The sequence below is a fragment of the Pangasianodon hypophthalmus genome, chromosome 12 (genome assembly GCF_027358585.1).
Source record: "Pangasianodon hypophthalmus isolate fPanHyp1 chromosome 12, fPanHyp1.pri, whole genome shotgun sequence".
Lineage (NCBI taxonomy): Eukaryota > Metazoa > Chordata > Actinopteri > Siluriformes > Pangasiidae > Pangasianodon > Pangasianodon hypophthalmus.
Window position 1 is genome coordinate 17618125 of NC_069721.1, and position 21473 is coordinate 17639597.

Here is a 21473-nt window from a genome sequence, read left to right on the forward strand (position 1 = left end):
TCACTTCAGGAGCGAGAGGCTGGAGTGAGGGCCTTACAGCTGTTTTCTGGAGATAATTGATTTTGGAATAGACCAGAGATGAGAGCGGACAGGCGGGGGTGATGGCGCGCTGCAGCGTGGTCCAAGCCAATTTCCGCAGGCCTTGTCCCTTTAATTACTGCGTTGCTAGAGCACGGGATGCGCCCACTCTCCCATCCAGGTAAATTAAAGCCCCTTGCTCAACCAACCCTGCTGCATCCCCCATCACCCAGTGGCCTGATGAATTTTTCATGGATTGGCCTCTCTCCTTCGCTGGTCTGCCGCTATGGCTAGAGGCAGTGCTGCTGGTGCCATTTTCCCGTGCCCTCTTAGAGCTTCCCAGCTGACAGCTTATGAGAAAAGGTTGTATGGACATGGACATATCAAGGAAAGATTATGCTGTCGATCAGTTTTCTTGATCTGTTTGGATTCTCGAGACCTAAATGAGCCATAATGGCCTACAGATCTGTCACAGAAATGTGAGCGACTACACGCCCAGGTGCCTTTTTTGATAGTTTTTGCTGATATCCTTACTAGGCTCTCAAGAGGCTAACATGGATGTAGTTTAAGTGGACAAGCTTCTTGTTTTGTACACTTTGGACCCCTTATTAACCCTAACCTCTCATCTCCTAGCTGTACCCATCATGCCTCCATTTGGCCCAGTGCACAATAGGAGCAGAGCAGTGCGTCTTATGGAAAGTGACATGCGGTGGTGTGTTCTGCAGGGTTAATCCCCCTGTGGGGGAAGATGACAGGATCTCTGTGGCCCTGAATATGTATCAAACTGCCACAAGTCACATTCCAACCCAGCTTCAATCAGATGCTATTATCAGGAGTCCTGCCTGCAGAGCTGTTAGGCCCCCCATTATAATATTATAATAGTCTATTAATGCTGTTACAATACTAGCTGTATCTAAGGCATTGTTTGCATCCCAAGAATGTCAGTACTTGTTTGTCTTGACATACGTACTGTTTGTGTTGATTTGACCTTCTGCAGCTGTGACTTGAAGTGAGTTGAATCTACAGCTTCAAGGGACAATAGAGCTGACAATTCTGACAGGTATCGAACACAAAGTAAGACTGGAAATGCAATGAGTCATTAATTGATAGGCCTTTGTATAAATCATCGTGTTGCTTTCCATATTTCGTTTGTTAACATACTATATTCCATATAGATTTCTACAATATATATGGAAATCCACCCTAGGCTGTATTTTTTGCGGGCCTACAGTTTTCTCTGCCTGGTTTACTCACTGAGAAACAGTAGATTACCATATACACTTGAGTGCAGAAGTTTACATCTTGGTTTTGGGGGAAATGAGAATGTACCTGGATTTTAAATTTATCTTCAATAAATTTAAAAAATGAAGTCCAGAAATGTCCAAAAAATGAAGTGTTGATATGTCCTGCGACAATCTGAAACATAAGGCAAAATCATTACAAGTGTTTGGAAGCAATGATAAGGGAAAAACGGTGAGCATACAGGATGGTAAAGATAATATTTACAGTATATCCCAATCAGCCAGGGTGATGTGAATTGATTATTTTGGTATTAATATTGAAACATACACTAATTGACTTTGTGATAAGAAATAGAGATCTGTGAAATCCTACCTGGTATAAGTTAATTTCTTTGTCTTCCTCATTTTGTATGCAAAGGCTATGCAAACTTTTGCACTCAACTGCACATCATAATTATAATCACACTTAATGAGGATGTTGTCAAGTTCAGGACTAACGACCTTTATGGGTCATAGATGGAGTCGATTATTTTGCTATGAATAATTTGTGAGTTCAACAAACCTTCATATTTTGTCCTTTGGTGTTGTTTCCTAAACCTAAAGATCCTAGTAGGTATGGTTTATTCTGTCTGTCCTCTCATCCTTTAGGAAGAGAGACAGGCTGCTAGAGAATGAGCATACAGTCATGATCCATTACTATTTAATGAGACCAGGAGTGCGGGAGACCTGTCTTCAGCTTTCCAAAATCAGCTTGTTTGATGAGTGCATTTCCATGTTGGTCCAGCCTTTGGTTTCCCAGCACTCTGCTCTCATGTCTGTCATGTGCTTCCAGACATTTCTCCATTTCTAAAATCCCCCCTCCCGAAAATCTCCAGGAACTCTCAGTAATAAGGATATGATACCGAGGGGGAATCAGATATCCAGGTGAATATTTTTACACTTGATTTAATGCAACAACTCAAAAGGGTCTGACTTCATATAAATGATCTGCTTAAAAATCATATGATAACATTTTATCTTCTGCACTGAACTTCAACTGGAGCTCGATATTTGGCCGATGAAAGAGAAAGAAGCATTACGAAGGTTGCGATGCAGTAACCACAAATGATTAGAGTTTTTGAGTGTAATAAACATCTACGTATGTTAAACACTGTACAGGATGTGACTGTTACATTGAATTGAAAGGGTGCAAACTGAGAAATAGATTGTAACAGTAGATGGGAAGGCTTAAAGAAATGCAGGCAACTACTGCTGCATGTTAGCCTGTTGAGTCAGAATTGAACATTTTAGTTCTGTTGAGCATTTTATTACTTCACTTAATGACCTCAGCCTTGTTTATTGAGTGCTTGGTGCTTTTCTAATTTGAAACTTTAATTAATTACATGCCTCTATTGTTTTTTTGTGACCTGAGACCTTTCCTGTTGCTATCAGGAGTGGAATAACAGAAGAATGGAATAGTGGGTGAAAAGGGGAATGTGACCTTCAGCCAAAGCATGCTCGTTTTCATAGCCTACATTCTAGCACCCTCCTGGTCGGTGAAGCCTCTCCTGAAAGAAACACTTGCACCGCGTGTTGAAAGCATGTTGAAGGGCAAAACATTGTGTTTGACCTGATGTCTAATAGCATTTATTATGCATTGCCTCCATCTGCACTCTTGGATAAAAGAACCAAATCAGTGAGTTGCATGCAATTGGTTGGAAGGAAATCATAAAATCATATAGAAAAAGATTTTGGGTCTCTTTCTCTCTGTTGTGGAGCATTTTCTTTCTCTGTCAATCAGGAAATCTCATTATTTATCACCTTATTTGTGGATTTAGTACTTTTTGTAACATGGCATCTGCCACTACACTTAATTGGCATTACTGGTTTATGCATCAGCATACCTATCTCAGTGCTTATGGGATTTCTTCCAGTCATTTCAGTGGTCATTTTTTTTTTTTTTTGCCACCCATTGTGCACTACTGTTGTTTGTATGTATGCGTTTTTTTAATGTTTAATGATCTGCAGCATCTCTCACCCAGTAAAGCTGTTTTAATTTGTCACCTCGATCTCCTGCTCTTTGCTGTATGCCTATGGTCCGAGGTCTTTCAAAAATCCTCAATTAGCGCTTGTCCTAGCATTCCACACGCATAGCACAATTGTTCTGTGGTTCGGTATTGAAAGTCTGTGCCAATTCACTCCTCTCCTCTTTCTGTGGCTGAGGCTAGTGTTTTTCTGTCTTTTCTCTTGCAGAAACGCTTGGTCCCATCTGCATTATAAAAGGATGAAAGGTTGACAATCACAGTTCATCACTCCCAGAAATCCAAGGAATGATTGACAATTTCACAGGCAAAGCAAATTACAGTGGAGATTTGTGTTCAGAATTAGACCTTGGATATCGCTTTAGATGACCTTGAGGAAACAGGGGCACGATGGTTGAAAAAAGTTTTAGTCTGACTTTTTGTAAATTCCAAAGCTTGAAGAAAATACAGTTTATAAAAGTACTGTATAGTCAGGAAATAACATTAGGTCAAAGGTGAAGTCAGTGTTACCTCTGTGTAATTCCATACAGCAGTGAAGGCATAAGAACAGATCACCTTTTTAAACAACCGATTAAGAACATCTGAAAAGATTGTATAGTGTTGTTAACAGTGGTATTTCTAAATTGCACATGGATGTCACAGTGGATTACAGATGATACTGCACTGAGTTATGAAGGAAAAGAAAGGAGTGAGAAGTGATGAAAAGAGAAGGAAGTACAGATTTCTGAGTACTGACTGAGAAACAAGAAGGGAGTGGTTACTACGCATGAATGTGCAATACAGACACCTGAAACTTTCACAAAGAAGCACAGACAGCTTTACACGATATAACTGAGATACTATCTCCATGATAATATCTGCTTTAGAAGCCAGTGTTGTGGAAAAACACACCTAAGACGGAAAGAGCATTTTAAAGACCACATGTTAATTTTGTACCAACCTTGCTGGACAGATTTATGCCAAATTGTGTGATTTTCACATTCGCTGCTCCTGACGTGGACAGTAGTATAATAGAGTGGACTTGACAAAGGACATTTAATTCAATATCATTTTTATCCGACTCCTGCTAGAGTGCTTACGGAGCTGACTGCTTGAGGAACTGCTTAAAATAGAGTTTCATTTATATGATTCTGTCCAAATCACGTAGGCCTTGAAACAAATGGTTTGCAAACTGTATGGTAGTATTTGTAATATCAGGAAAATAAATGTATTATCATGCGGACTAAATCGTTTTTTAACCAGTTTAACCATAATTTGAAAAGTGGTTCTTTTCCTGTGTTAGTATAATTAAAGTATACAACACACAAAGATAAAATATGAAAATGCTTTATTTATTATTCGTAAAATCATCTCACCCAGTCTGCATAAAGATATCAAAATAAATTTCATCCTGTGAGAGAAATAGCTCATTGTTTGATTAGCTAATGAGGTTATTATAAATACACTTTATAAATATTTTAGAAATGGGCTTATGAGTGGGGGTTGGTGGCTTTAGACAATTAGGGCTACATATAAATGTTTCATTCAGTGACCAGGTGACGTCTTTATATCCAGCTTAACTGATCACACGTAAATATTATTCTGACACATCCAGTGATATCAGGCATCTCCACATCTGCTCCAGCATTGATTACTAATGCACCATACAGCGTTTTAATTAGATATACATCAGGTTTCTAAAACAAACAATAGCTTTTGCCTTTGCTCTTATATATGTTATTATGTAGTCTATATAAAGAGCAAAGGCAAAAGCTACTGTTTGTTTTAGAATCTATCTATCTATCTATATATGTGTGTGTGTGTGTGTTTGTGTGTGTACATACATACATACATATACACACTAATTTCACATAACATATGTATTATATAACATATAAATATATTCACTTGTATATATGCACTTCATTTTGTTTGTGGTTTTAGTTTGTTCAATTACAATAACAATGTTTAACAATAATTTAAAAAAAAGTAACAATGTTTGCTGTAGCACAACAAATGTTAATGAAAATAATATAAATAATAGTTTATGGAGAAGAAATACCAAACTAACTAAAATAATAATAATAATAATAATAATAATAATAATAATAATAATAATAATAAATTAGCTATTTTATGTAACATTGGCTACTGGAAATGAATAGATAAATGGATAGATAATTGAGACATGGTCATACTCTAAATGAAGTAACAATATTACAGACGGCCACAGATGTATAATATCAGCACAAAAAGTGTATAAAATATTTTTAATTATAAAATTTCATTTACATTAATTGGGTGGAATAATACATAATTCACTGGGTGGAATGGTTGCTTACCTGTGAGAAAGGCGCAGAGCTGAAACCTCAGCCTGATATATCGGATGCGAAAGCGACCTGTTGCACACTGCTGGAGGTGCGTGAGCGCGCGTGCGTGTGCGTGTGTGTGAGCGTGAGTGCTTCTGTGTGTGTGTGTGTGTGTGTGTGTGTGTGTGTGTGTGTCGCGTTTTCATGTCCCTTTCATTGAGCCAGAAAAGCAAACTGCGCCCCAAACGAAGATCCTCTCTGACAGTTGCAACTCATTCGTGTGTGCGGAGGTCCGTTCACTGGGTTCAGTCCCGAAATTCTCCTCTCACCTAATAAAGGATTAACTTTTAAGGCATAAGGTGCATTGCTAAACCTATTTTTAAATGTCTGCCGTCGATTAAAGAAGATTTTAACACGGAATTAAAACCAAAATAATGAGCTCAGTCGGATAATAATAATAATAATAATAATAAAAATAATAATAATAATAATAACGTTTAATATAGTAATATGCTAGATATTGTTATAATACAATTTCAGATAGTAAAAGTTTGTTGTTGTTTTGTTTTGTTTTCTGGAGCCTGTGTGTAGTTATTTCTCTTAGTACCCAAAATCTCTCATTGTTTTTTCCTCCATGTTTAATTTCTTACTACAGTTAAACTGTTGCATGTGTTACAGACACTTTGTTACCATTACATTGTTGAGTAGGATTCTGCCCTACAATGTTCAAATAATTAGTGTGTGTGTGTGTGTGTGTGTGTGTGAAAATCATCAGTGTAGGAAATCATGGGAGAAATAAGTTAGATATGTAAGCATATATATATATACAGCATAGCAGGCTGCAATACTGATGATATGCAGCATTATTAATACTGATCGCACATTACTTCACAGTTATCACAGTTATTTTTTTGTTTTGTTTTTATTTAGTTAGTTAGGCAGTTGGAGTCAGAAGGTTCCTACTCAAATATTTGTGTATTTGTGTCCCCTCCATGCGCGTTTTCCGAATGTAAACAGACCCCTGTGTTCGCAATAAACAGGACATTCTCAAAGTTAACTAATCCTGATAGACAAAAGCAGCCTCATTACTTACCTCCGGGGTGCAAGATTAGTGCTTGTGTTTGCAGCGATTATCATGTCAACACCTGTGCATATTAAAATACTTTAAATCTCACATTAGCCATGCAGCTCTTTTACGCATTCCACTTTTCTTTAACGGGAAATGATTCCAACAATTCCTGCAATGTTACACTTCGCCTATAAGAGTAAATAGGAATGGCTGATTTGTTATAGTGACGTTGCTTTGGCCGTGAGAGGCGTCTGCGATTGGGGAGAAGGCCATTAGGCGCTAAGCCTCAGGATAAACAGACAATTAGGCCAAGTGAATTCACTTGTTTGTAGCATTAATTACACGCTTTGTGCAAACAAAAAGGCCATGTAAAAGAATGCTATTGGACTCAGGCTTGGCAATCCGATCTTGTCTCCCTCCTTGGTAACTTTTATTTAAATTTATATTTAGATAGTTATCGCTTCAATTACAGACTGAATTTTCAAGTGATGTCCTCGAGGGTTTTTGTTTTATTATGGAGATGTGCGTCATGTAGACTACGTAGCATTTCTGAGAGTTAAATTGGAAAATAATAATAATAATAATAATGTGGGATTATGATTTTCTGGACAACGGCACTTGTAAAAAAAATTATTCTGTTTTGCAAACTGGTCAGTATTTTAAAACTTTGATTAAGATATTTTGGAGTTAATATGCCTAGGACATTTTACCTTAACTACATCCCCAGTATCTCAGCTAACAGCACAATTTATTTTACTCTTGGTTCAGACAGCCTTTCAGTCTTCACCAGACGCCTTGAAGCGCATCGCTTCGCTTTCTTTAGCAGTGTGATAGTAAAAGAACACACACCAGCTCCTCCTGCGCTACTGTGCTGCGCGGCGCGTAAACGGAAGAGCGGCGGCTTCTGATTGGCGCATCGAGCGGAGCCAAAAGCTGTGGAGGCTAATGACTGGCACTGCTTGACAGTGATTGGCAGGGGCTGCCATGACAACCACAGCACGACACCAGGAAGACCAATAGAAAAGCGAAACAAAATGTTTCAACGTTACACTTGAGTCTGATTAAGGGTAGACATTACAGACTTTACGCGGCCGAGCGGTAGAACGGCGAAAACTGCGGAAACGGCGAGTTGTTAATCTCGCATCTTTTCTTTCTTTCTTGTTGGTCTGTCTCCGGCCGGTCACTCCATGGTTTTCAGGTCTCCGTTAGAGCTTTACCCCTCTCACCTGTTCCTCCCGAACTTCGTGGATCGCCCTCTGCTCCTAGCGGCCAGCCTCCCTCGCCCGAGGTCCCCGGACGATCCGGCCATGTTCCAGCTGCCCACACTGAGCTTCACGGCCGAGCAGGTGGCCAGCGTGTGTGAAACCCTGGAGGAGACGGGTGACATCGAGCGCCTCGGCCGGTTCCTGTGGTCCCTGCCGGTGGCGCCAGGCGCATGCGACGCCATCAACAAGCACGAAGCTATCCAGCGAGCACGCGCCGTGGTCGCCTACCACACGGGCAGCTTCCGAGAGCTCTACCACATCTTGGAGAATCACAAGTTCACCAAGGAATCGCACGGCAAGCTGCAGGCCATGTGGCTCGAAGCTCACTACCAGGAGGCCGAGAAGTTGCGCGGACGCCCACTCGGACCCGTCGATAAGTACCGTTTGCGCAAGAAGTTTCCACTGCCGCGTACCATCTGGGATGGCGAGCAGAAGACGCACTGCTTTAAGGAGCGGACGCGCGGCCTTCTGCGGGAGTGGTACCTGCAGGACCCGTACCCCAACCCGAGCAAGAAGCGCGAGCTGGCGCAGGCCACCGGACTCACCCCCACCCAGGTGGGCAACTGGTTTAAAAACCGACGGCAACGAGACAGAGCCGCCGCCGCCAAGAACAGGTCAGTGCCTCACTTCCGACAAACACTGACATAAAAATAATACAAATAAAAAAGACACCTTAAAGAAAGAGAAGAAGGATAAATTCCGTTATAAAGCGCAGTTTATCCATCCGCCGTGTTTTCCTGATGACGCTATTAGGAACATGAAATGTTTATAGATATATTATAATATTAATATTATAGATACTTATCTATATATAAAGAGTGCGCTTCATTTCTTTTAACACTGATCAGCATGTGGATGGTATTTAGGTTTAGTGAACATGTTTAAAGGTTGGCTTTTCATAATTCCTTCTGTTCTGAATATAAAAATCTATGAAAATAAATGATCTGTAATTGTGTGTGCATCTGTTCTGCATTCTGCATCTGTAATTAGGTTCACTGGGAATAATAATAATAATAATAATAATAATAACATTATTATTATTATAACATTATTATTATTATTATTATTATTATTATTATTATTATTATTATTATTATTATAACATTATTATTATTATTATTATTATTATTATTATTAAGTATTCTTCTTCTTCTTCTTCTTCTTATCATTATTATTATTATTATTATTTTGATACTGTAGTAGCTTTCACCCTTTTCCAGCACAGTAGAAAACTTTTTTATCTAATTGTGCAAATTGTGTAATAATTCTCTGTTTATGAACACAGTTCCTCATGTCAGATAGTCCAGTTTCTAGCTTTTAGACCTCTAAGGTGAATATATGTTATGATATGTTATGAGAGTGTATGATGTGGCTCACGGAACTGCAGTTTGTAGATCTGTGCTGTTCAGCATGTTTGTGTTTTATAAACAAATAATGATGATAGTAATTGAATTTCCACACTAACATTTGCTCAGCTGTAGTCAGTGTGTAAAACGCAGATACTATAATTTTGCTATAATAAGATACTATATGTGAACTATAGCCATAACCTAGAGTATGAATAATGATGTGCTGGTGTATATGAATAAATATGAATTCCTGTATGTTTGCTGCAGGCTGCAGCAGCATGCCCTGGCTCAGAGTGCTCTCCGCTCGGTCTCGGGTCCCGGGTGCGCGCAGCGCGCCTCCGCCTCCCCCAGCAGCGCGAGCGTGTGCAGCGGCGAGCGGCCCGACCCCGGCACTGTGCTCTCCGTCACCGACAGCGACTCGGACTTCGACGTATGACACAACGGCGTTTGACAACGTGGAAATTTGGACCTGAAAATAAATAAATAAAAAAATAATAATAATAAACTGCAAACTGACAGCGTGGGTAGCGGCCATTTTGGCCTTTGCCGTTGTTCGTCACATGGAGAAAAGCATGCAGTTTTTCCAAGCGCTTCAGTGGACAGACACGCTCTTTCTCTCATCTCCCTTTTGCATGGTCATTTGTGAATATTTCTGGACGGTTATGGAAAAGCACTAGGAGGATGAATTGTATAGAGACGCCATTTGACCTCTTTTCTGCTCCTGTACCCCCCGCAAAGCGGACTGTTTGAGTTTTGTATTTATCAGACAATCGTGGAAGTCAAAAGCACCTTTACGCCGTCTTCTCTGGCTTGACAGCAGATGTTCAAAGTTTGAGTTTATCTCGAGATTTTATATTGAATTATCAGTGTATGATGCGTTTTTTCTCTCTTTGGTCTAGGCTGTGCTAGATATGCTTGTATAATAATGCAGTTACGCCATCCTACAGCATCTTTCCTTATTTTGTGTCCTTCAGATGTCAAAGTGTCTGTAAAGTGCTTTGAGATTTTTAATATCTGCTCATTTGTTCGTTTTTATACTGTAAATGGGTTAATGGCTCTGAAAACGCAGTGTTATGGGTCACTTTTATGCAAATAAATATAATTTAATATTATAACTATAGCCTATTTGTTTGTGGTTGTATGGAATGGTCAGATTTCCCCAAAACATAATATTCTCAAGTTTATACAGTGCGAGAGTCGCTTATGGCTTGTGCAGAATTTACCAAAAAAAAATGCAGTTCAATTTAAAAAAAAAAATCATAGTTATATCATATCGTTAGATTCATTCTTATAATACCTATTATAATTTTGCATGAGGTCCGGTATGATATGGACATTTTAAATCAATGTATGAACTATTATTATTATTATTATTATTATTATTATTATTATTATTATTATTATTATTTTAATTATTATTATTACTCTTCTTCTTCTCCTTCTTCTTCGTCTTATTATTATTACTATTATTAATACTATTATTATTATTATTATTATCATGGGTTTGTTTTTAATTTTAGGCTGTGAGTTTATTCATTAATTGAGCAAATTATGCAAAATCTTTGCCGGTGGAATCGTTAAACTAAACAGCTTTAACCTACAAATGTTCTCCACTAAACCAGAGAGATCAGTTCTGTTATGTTTTTCATTAAACTGGCATTTTATAAATAATTATCTCAAACTTTAACTAGTGATATGCATACAGAGTTTATATATATATATATATATATATATATATATATATATATATATATATATATATATATATATATATATATATATATACACATAGAGAGAGAGAGAGAGAGACGACTATTTTCTGTCTATTTTCTGTTTTTATTGACACATCTAAGGGTTTTATTAACAGATCTAAAATCGGTTGTCAGTAATGTGTCATTTATAGGACAAAAAATAAATAGCAGTTTATAATAGCAGTATCACATCAGGCTATAATTTCTCTCACATCAGCAAAGGCTCAGTGAAAAGAGAAAGGTCTTGAATATTTCTCATCGCCTCTCGTACAGGAGAGCTGTGTCTATTATTCTGTGCATGGTTTTTCTGTCCTGTTTCCCCTTTTGAACACAACTTGCCATTGGTGTGTATTCACGCGGCAGTTCCCCTTGACCTGCATTCACTGCTCTGCATGCACCAGCACAAAACGGGTCTCACCTCCGACTAGATTCAAGTAGGGTTTTTGACTCCCAGCTAACTCTCCATCACATTAGCTTACTCTGAGTCGACTAGAGATTGAGCAGTATGCTAATGCACAAACGAATCTTATTTCCTTTTTAATCCCTTCTGCTAATATAGGCTGCTGATATAATTCAGCATCTGTAATCTATGATTTTTCTCACTGGTCTTAGTCTAACAACTGGGCCAATGGAATGTGAATAACTACGATTTCCACGTGGATTTTACACGTGACACTCGACATTCATTTTTCACATGTAGTGCATTTTTCACAAGATCACATATTGTTCACATGATGTCACGTGTTTACGTGGGTTCACGTACAATTTCCAGGGCATAACATGCATGTTTTTCATATGTGATTATTATATATTTATAATATATACATATTACACATATTATCACGTATGGAAATATATAATCACATGTAAAATGTATGTGATTTTCCATCAGGGAATAAAACCACAATCATACTTTTGCTTTATTTATCTAACAGGAACAATACACAGTAATCAGCATCAGTGTTAATGATGTAAATGTGTCAAAGAATTTTTATTTGCTCTCTTTGAGCAGGCTGATGTTGAGGGAAATTCTGTCAGGTGTAGTGCATGTGAAAAACATCTGTAATGAAAATGCAAGAATGGAATTATTATTATTATTATGATTTCTGTGTAGGATTCAGCTGGTCAGAGTACATAAACAGTCCTTCTGACATCACTTTAGTCTATAGAAATATTATAGGCTGCATATTCATGCACATACATATACTCTTATGCATGTCTGTATTAGTGTAGGCATATTGTCACTTTGGTGGTAATTTCAAGGTTACATCTTTTGTAGTTTTACTTACCTGGAGAAGTAAATATAGCATGTTAACTTCTGAGAATATACTGTACATTGTTTGTACATTATGAAGACGAAAATGCCTGCCTGTGGAGCAGCCTGTCCTTCTCTGTCTCTGTCTGTGCAGCAGCTCATTTAAACATGTCTCTACAAATAGTACCATAAAGGTATAACCAAAGCATATTTTAGTTCAAATTAGTTTTATGTGTACGATTCGTCTAGAGGTAAGCTAATGAAGGTCCTTCACCACACACAGAAAAATCCTCCAGAAAAAAATTAATTACAAAAAATGATAATAATAATAATAATAATAATAATAATAATAATAATGAACTCCTGCTGGCCACTGATCATTTACCTTTTTTTTTCTTTTTTATTTCTTTGTTAAATCATTTAACTTCAAGGGCAGGCTCTGAAGAGTCTCTGAATCTGAATATGGGGTAAAACCCTCACACAAACTCTCAATGGCCACATCTAACATGGGGTCTAAATTACGTGGTTTTGTCGCCATCGTGTGGTGAAGATTTGAAAGTGCACCCTTTTATCATAGACGTGTGTGTACTGTTTACTATGGAGCTTTATACGAGGTTTTATTGTTTGCTACAAACCTCCAACTCTTTGGCAGGCTCTGTGCTAGGTTGTGAGACTAACAGGAAACACTCTATGGAAGACACACTTGTGATTAACTTTCATAATGGAATAGATTTTAAATGTTCAACTTTTCTCAGCTTTCTTGCCATTATTACATAATGCATTTCTGAAATTTCTGAAAAGCATTGACCATCTCCATGTGAAGAATAATTATTATATTCTAAAGAAGTATGGTTTAACCTTTTGTCAAAACCTTTTGCAAAGAACCATTTTAATGAGGTTTAGTAATTTGGGACACATTTCCATTAGTTTAGGCCTTTACTTTCACTCTCAATGGCGTCATCATCAACACATTTTTATAATTTTAATATGAACACAGTAGACTGAGTGAAAAAGACTACTTACTAAGATGTTGCCCTGAATAACATTCTATAATTAATTTCTTACAGCAATAACAACAATAACAGGGTTTAGAATATCTTCAATATTTTTTCTAAATACATAACCAATTTGTTCTCAAATTCAATTTGAACAGATGAAGTAAAAAACACTGCAGACCACCACGAAAACGTATGTAACAATTTATAAATAATTTCTTGCAGTAGCAGCATAACACAGAATTTAAAAAAAAAGTCTTATCATATGAACTAAATTGATCAAAATTAATTCATTAAAATCTCTGCAAACTCAGTAGTAGGCCTAATTAACATTCTGTATTTCCTTTATTACTCTGTTTCTTAGGATGTTTCATAAAAACACTATTTAAACCACAGAATCCAACAATGCATCATTTAACCATGGTTGTTGGCTGATTACGAATCCATTACATCCCTTCTCTTTTTCTTTTATTTTATGACTGTCCCAAATTACAAAACCATTTTACTAAACCAACATTTTAAAAATGATTAAATTATAACCATATATACATGAGATGAACAAATGTTATGCTTATTTTATTATCATTGTTCATTCTGAATATATGCATTAAAAATATGTATAATATTTTAGTCATGACAATTTTATAACCTACTGGAAAAAAACTAGACAAAGCATATGTAATTTTCTTACCTCAAGCCTTTTGGGTCAACTTCCTGTCCTGATGCTGAACAAACCCTCGTATATCATGTCACATGAATTAAACTTTGTTATTTCTATAAATTAGTTCCACTATGAGGGATTAATATAACATAAGTTTTGTCTTTCGTTTATCAGGCCAGAAAATAAATGATGCTAAGTTAAACTGTCTCAGTTTATCTGGTGACTCAAAATGCCCTATAAGGACAAAAGTATGTGGACACTTGACTATCACACCCATATGTGATTCTTCATCAAACTGTTGCCCCAAAGTTGGAAGCACACTATGTATGCTGTGTATGCTATGTATGCTGCAGCGGTAAGATTTCACTTCACTGGCACCAAGGGTTCCACCATGACAGTGCCCCTGTGCACAGAGTGAGTTCCATAAGGACATGATTTGCCAAGGTTGATATCGAAGAACGCGAGTGTCCTGCACGGAGCCCTGACCTCAACCCCACTGAACATCTTTCGGATGAACTGGAAAGTCTTCCCAGAAGAGTGGAGGTTATTATAACAGCAAAGGAGGACTAAATCTGGAATGGGATGTTAAAAGCACATATGGGCATGATGGTCAGATGTCCCCATACTTTTGGCCAAATAGTGTACTGAATTCACCGCACATTTCATACAATACTTCCATCATGGTCTTATATGCTAACTCATAGACAAACAGCACTCAGTTTGACAGGTTATTCTGCTCTTGCAAGAATTTAAACATTTTCTCTATGTTATACTGTCACCTACTGGTCTGAAGTGGTGCATTTGTGTAGCACAGATGAATGTCTACGCCTGCTCAGTATATGTGTTTATACCCTTTCAAATAATATTAAATGTAGAAATGTAGCTATCTAGGTATATTTCTTTAAATATGGATAACAGGCCTTACTGTTTATTGTTACAGTTTTGTCAGTCTGGATTCTTCACCTTCTCAGTTACTCAGTTTACACATATTTATATAAATGTGCATGTACTTCAGTTATTGTTAAGCTTCGAAGTCAAACTGTGTTGTCTACTTCCTCTTACCAAGCCCAATAATTATGTATGGTTCACCTGAAAAGAATTTGGTCTAAGCATTTTATTGGAAAACAATAAAAGGCTAGTTAGTCTTATAAAAGATACAGACACCAAAAACATTTAGTTTGAAGTTGTAAAAAGTACAAACTCTTTTTTCCTGCATGGTTTTCTTATTTAAAGTTTTAACTGTTAAGTGAGATGCCCACTTTTTCCTCCTTTTTTCCTCCCACTTTTTCCTCCTTTTACTGCATCATTCTTACCCATGTTGTTAAACATCATCTTAGAGCATGTTACAGCTCTTCTGGGATCAGGGGAAACTGTTGAAATTGGAGTGGGTTTCTCAGACGAGTCTTGAGGTCTGCTGGTCTGAGAAGTATTTTATTAATAAATAAATAAATGAAATCATTGTTAAATGAAGAAACTTGAATTGTAATGTTTTCTTATTAATAATTAAACATTTATTCCAAAGTTTTAACCTGATACCTAAATACAAATGCATTATATTAAATATTCATTAACTGATCCTTAATTAAATGATGTATTACTTGCTTATAAATAAATTATCACCAAAACTTAAATTAGTGTAACCAAAATTAATATAGTAGGTTCAAACAGCACCCATAGGACATGCAATCATATTTTAATTAACCATTTTATAAATGATCAGAGATGGTCCATATTTATATTTATACCAAGTGGAATTCCATAACTTCCAGCTTTTTCTAATATTATTTTCTTCAGACTCTATTTGTCTTCAGTCTTTGGGAAGCTGGCTCTAGGTGACAGAATGATCACATGATTCATGCTAAGCAAAAAAAAAGATTCCAGCTGTCCAAGATGGCTGCACTAATATTATTACATTTAGCTACATACTGAAGTTTTGCTCCTGTTTACTGTATAGATTACAGTAAGTCCTACTGTGTCCTAAAGCACATCAGCATTGTGTATGACATTATTGAAGAACTGGATGCAGTTTGAGGCAGATATTTACAGAAAAGATTTTGGGTATGTTTGTCTTCCATTACTTGTTTCCTACATTGGTTTATATCTCCAGTGCAAAACTGAAAAAGCAGACATGTCTTGACAGGCAGACAACCACTGGGTACAGTAAACATTGTGTAAATGTAGCTAACAAGTAATAGACCTCTGTTATTTGTCAGCCATGTAGTTCTTGTGCAAAAATAAAGAAGCAAACATTGGACTGAGCTACTTGCATTTGAGGCTAGAGGGAAAGATACACCCTGGATGGGACACCCTGTAGTGGCACATGCACAATACACTCCCACACTCATTGACACTGGCATGGAGGTGGGCGAGCCAGGGGAAAACCCACATGGACACGTGGAGAAAATACGACACTCCACACAGACAGTATCAGTATCAGTATCAAAAAAGGGAACTTGGAGCTGTGATGCAGTAACTCTACCTGCTGTAACCACCAATGCATTGCCCCTTAATTAACTAAACTTCACTAAACAGTTGAAGCCAAAAGTATACAGAAGAAAAAGCCTCAGAAACATGCAGAAAATGAAAATGGCTGTATAACAGGTCTGAGAGCATCAAAGCCACTTCATCAACTTGACTGACATTACAATCACCTCCAGCAAAAGCAGTGACATTATTAACCCTCACAATGCTATTGCCAATGTTTCTACTCTGTTTACTACTACTACATGATTATATACATACATTAACTATTGACCTTTTTATTCTGGAATCAACGAAAACCTAAATTACTTTAGTCCCATCACAGTCCGGATAGAAGATTTATGATGGGGCGATTTTAACACTAGATGGCAGTATAATCACAAGTTCAGTAGTACATTTCCTTTAACAGATTTTACCAATGAAATTAGATCATGGGTGTAAAAACACAGCACAGTTTAATTTCCTATGTTCTATGCATTTTCACTGTAAGTCTAACAAATGTCTTTCTTTATAGGCTATACTATTTAATCTTACACAACTTACTACCCCACTGACAGGAAGAAATTAATATATATATATTTTTTATAACCTACTTGCCATCAGGGTTTTCTCCCTCAAATCTAAAAAATAAAAACAAACTCCCAGCTATTTAGAAAAGTCAGTGTGAAATTAACTGGCTTTGACTCAGCTCAGTTAATCTCTAGGATGTAATCCAGTGAGAAAATCAGTTTTGCTCCTTTTGTCACTACAGATCCCATTAACCCTCAGACTCAAAGTTTATGTTATTCTGAATTGTAGTTTATAAAAGTTTAGCAGTTTACAGTGAACTTCTACAGTGTTGATTTATGTCCAACTGGGCGTTTCAGGTATTTATCTCGGATCCAGTTGCAACCCTTGACCCATGTTAGATATTCTTGGTAGAAGGGAGGAAAATAAATCCTATAAAATTATAGTTTTGATGCATTTGAATTAACCACACCTGTTGCCTTGGTGGGTTTATAATAAATAACCAGACACATGCTCCTGGTCTATTGTTTTGATCATTTTTCTTATACAGACTGATTAAAATAATTATATTCTATAATTTATTATCTAAATATTATATTCTATTATGTTTTGAAATTCATATTCTATAAATCTTTTAAACGAATATTACCTGTAGCAACAAGATTTAGAGACTCAACATTTGCACTTATGAACAATAAGCTACAGTAAATGATAAGATTAAAGTAGGTCATTAGCCTAATGAGTATTTCATTAGAGAATCACGTTCATGTGTTTCTTTTTAAGTTTAGAAAGTGTTCCCTCTCTTGTGCACAGTCTTCACATTCACTGTAGCTATGTATCATCTCAGGAGTGCAAAAGGACAACTCTAGTCAACAGTGTCTTTAGTCAATAGCTGTATATTTTATTATTTCATGTATAGCAAGATATATCAAAAACTATCAGGTGATTTATAAGGACTTATCACGTAGGCTTAATGCTGAAGGTGTACCTCCTCTTCTTGCATGTAAGGCACAAACAAGATGGACGTCGCCCTTAGCTCTTTGGTCTTTTTTTGGAAATGGGTTACTGGTTTTGTAAGACTACACGGTGTCCCAACACAGAACATTTCAGTAAAGATAGTCCCTCAACAAACCGCATTTTCTGTATAACAGTTGGGAAATGAGTGCACGGGTGTCTTCGTCTTCTTTGGTTTCAGGAGTTAAGTGGTCTTTTTACGCATTGTAATCATGCGCTCTAACACCATCTAAATCGTTAGGAGCCCAGGTCCACCAGGCTGGCCGCCATGGGGTTGAGGAGGCCGTCGTGCATGGACAGATGCTGCTGCTCATGGTGGCTGTGCTGCTGATGAGGGTGAGGATGATGAAGATGAGGATGAGGATGAGGATGGTGCGTGTCGGAGGCGCTGGGTCCGGCCGGAGGCGCGAAGCTGTGCAGCGGCGGCAGGCCCGAGCTGGAGGGCAGCAGCAGAGCAGGACTCATGGACGGGTGATCTGGGGTCCCTGGCGGAGATTTATCGTCGTCCGAGCTCTCGCACTGGGATTTGCTCTCGGTCATTTGAGACGGCAGCGGGTTGTGCCCGTTCTGATTCGCGCCCTCGTTTTCCCTGAGGAGCAGATAATTGATTCATTAGGTCAGCAGTTCAAACTGAAACAGCAGCGGTGTTTTCATTGCTCAAACAATGAATACTTCTGCCACTAAATTCATACCTTAATCTGTTACGTAAATAAAATTAAATAAAATATCTAAATTTCAGCCTGGAGTAACGGTATATTAAATAATATCCATATTAATAATTATTATTATTTATTATTTTTATACTTAGCCTATATTTATTATTTATACTTATAAGTACAACAACAGCACCTACTACTACTACTACTATTAATAATAATAATTATTATTATTATTATTATTATTATTATTATTATTGTTATTATTATTATTATTATTATTATTATTATTATTATTGTTGTTGTTGTTGTTGTTGTTGTTTTGTTGGTGGTGGTGCTGGTGCTGCTGATGATAGTGATGATGATGATGATGATGATGATGATGATCGGTTTAGTCCCTTTTTAACTTTAAAATAAAAAAATACACTCATAAACCTGCTACTCTGTCATCTGCTAATCTAGTGCTAAGAGAATGTGGGTTTTGCTAGTGGGCATCACACGGATGTCTGAGACAGTTTGCTTTACTGTATCCTGGAAGTGTGAGACTGACTGTATAAAGCATGACTTAGCAGATCTAGATCTCTGAATGAGAGGAAGCAGTGCATCAGTCCATGTTCCCCTGGGTCCGACTTACAACAAATTAAATTACACACCTTTTCAGCAGCAGTATATGTATATATATGTGTAAACTGCAGTAAATCATCTCCTCACGCGTTTACTTGTGTTCAGATGCACATAAGCCTAAGGGCACAGCAATCTGACTGTGACGTATAAATCCTAAATAACTACGAATACAATAAACTCACTGTTCAGTTTAAAGAGAAACAAAGACCCAAGGTGTTAGATATATTAAGCTATAAGACAAAAATAAGCTTATATAAAATATAAGATAAAAAAGGTTAATCTGAACTTTTTAAAAATAATTAAAAATAATGAAAAACGCTGCACAGAACTGAAGAATTACAACAGAGTTTTTTGTGAGGGAGAATAATTCAGCTCAACTTGGCACCCACAAAAATAATGTGAAAAACCAGCCAGTGCGCTTTAGATATCAGAATGATTCTTCTACTGCAAAACTCTAAAGAGGAGAGGTTTTGGCACGATTTTGAATAGTGTTGAAAGAAATGTGAATTATAACAAATGCTTTTGGCATGAGAGTTCAACAGAAATGTAAGTATAACCCAAAACTAGAGTTGGTTTAAAAGCTTGTAAGAGACAGTAGCTCTGAAAGCTGCAGAGAACGTTACCTCTCCTTGGCCTCAGCGGCGCGGTCTCTCTGCCTGCGGTTCTTGAACCAGTTGCTGACCTGCGTGGTTGTGAGCCCTGTGGCCTCGGCCAGCTCGCGTTTCTCTCTGGGTGAGGGATAAGGATTATGGGAGTACCATTCTTTAAGCACGCAGCGACTTTTCTCCTTGAAGCAGTAGCTCGTCTCCTCGCCGTCCCAGATGGTGCGCGGCAGCGGGAACTTCCTGCGCACCCGGTACTTGCCCACGGCGCCGAGCGGTCGCCCGCGCAGCTTCTCTGCCTCGATGTAGTGCGCCTTGAGCCACAGCTGCTGCAGCTTGGCGTGGTTGTGCGGCGAGAACTGGTGGCTCTCGAGCACCTTGTAGAGTTCGCGAAAGTTCCCTCGGTGGAAAGCCACCACGGCCTTGGCCTTGAGCACGGACTCGTTCTTGTGCAGGTGCTCGCAGGCGGGCAGCGACCACAAGAAGCGGCCGAGGCGCTCGATGCTCCCTCCCTGCTGCAGCACCTCGCACACACACGCCACTTGCTCCTGCGTGAAGCCAAAGGTCGGCGGCACTGCGGCCATGGTCGTGCGCCCTTCGCGTGTCCCGTTCCTTGCTCAGTCAACTCCTCTGGCTCGCTAAGACTTCACGTACATTCACAAGATCACGCAGGTGATTCAGGTGTTCGAGTTGTTCCCACGGGCGAAACTCGATTCTCGTGGGGTGTCTGAAAAATGCATGACCAACGGCACCAGTAAAAACCTGCTGATTGTCACATTAATTGCTATGCGTAAAAGTGGATCATTTTCTCCATCGGATAATTACATGATCTAGGCTAATAAAGAGTGCAGATGATCTTATTCCTGCTGTGCGTCTTCACGTTGTGCGCACTAGTCTACATTATTTCCTCGATGGTGTTGAGCTGTTAGCCCGCCCTCCGGTAACCGAATCTCCTCACAGAAGCGCGTCCTCATGAAGGGCCGTTCGGCCAAGTTTGTGGAGCAGTTGTGTATATCGTCACGATATTGACAAAATACTGTATACTTCCTATATAGCTATACATTTCAATGTATTAAAACATTGATTAACCAGTAAAAATGGTGTGGCATGGGTACTCAATTACTTTCATTATTCTGGGCATCCGTAATTGACTTTTCTGGGTCATGTGAACGCCCTTATCCATTTGTTTAAGGCTTCATTTGCATCCTTCTGTAATTCCAGTATCACAATGGCCTATATCGTGATAATGATGAACAGAGTTTAGCATATATTCTGCAAACTATAGGGTAAAAATTGGCCCTATAACCTAGGGCAGCACATGCTTTAAAGGCAAAAAAATAAACACACAAAACTGGCACATACAAACCTCTAGCATAGTTCCAAACAACCAAAAACAACATGAAACAAATGCATCATTAAATTAATCATATTCAGCTCATAAAGTCTCATTTGATATACTGATACAAATGAATTCAACAGCCAATGAATTCTTCCTGAAAATGTCAAGAGTACTGAAAATATCAGAATGATTTTTATTTAAAAATCAATCTGCCTGTATTTACTAATCTGTAAATTTTGGAATGATTAGGTCATTGGTGTGAAGTTAGGTCATTAAAAAAAAGAAACAAAATGCCGTCATGTCATTGGTTTGGCCACTCTGAGCAAGTCAGCCACCA

At 37.9% G+C, this 21473-nt stretch overlaps 2 protein-coding genes across 2 annotated transcripts; one reads left to right on the forward strand and one right to left on the reverse strand.

The window, feature by feature from the left end:
* Positions 1-6037: 6037 nt before the first annotated feature.
* six3b (SIX homeobox 3b) lies at positions 6038-10353 on the forward strand. Its single transcript, XM_026915577.3, has 2 exons — positions 6038-8516; positions 9519-10353. The coding sequence occupies exons 1-2, from the start codon at positions 7825-7827 to the stop codon at positions 9685-9687; spliced, it is 861 nt and encodes a 286-aa protein (XP_026771378.2). The 5' UTR covers positions 6038-7824; the 3' UTR covers positions 9688-10353.
* Positions 10354-17781: 7428 nt separating this feature from the next.
* On the reverse strand, positions 17782-20753 carry six2b (SIX homeobox 2b). Its single transcript, XM_026915523.3, has 2 exons — positions 19819-20753; positions 17782-18504 (listed from the first exon to the last, which is right to left on the reverse strand). The coding sequence occupies exons 1-2, from the start codon at positions 20379-20381 to the stop codon at positions 18153-18155; spliced, it is 915 nt and encodes a 304-aa protein (XP_026771324.1). The 5' UTR covers positions 20382-20753; the 3' UTR covers positions 17782-18152.
* Positions 20754-21473: the final 720 nt, after the last annotated feature.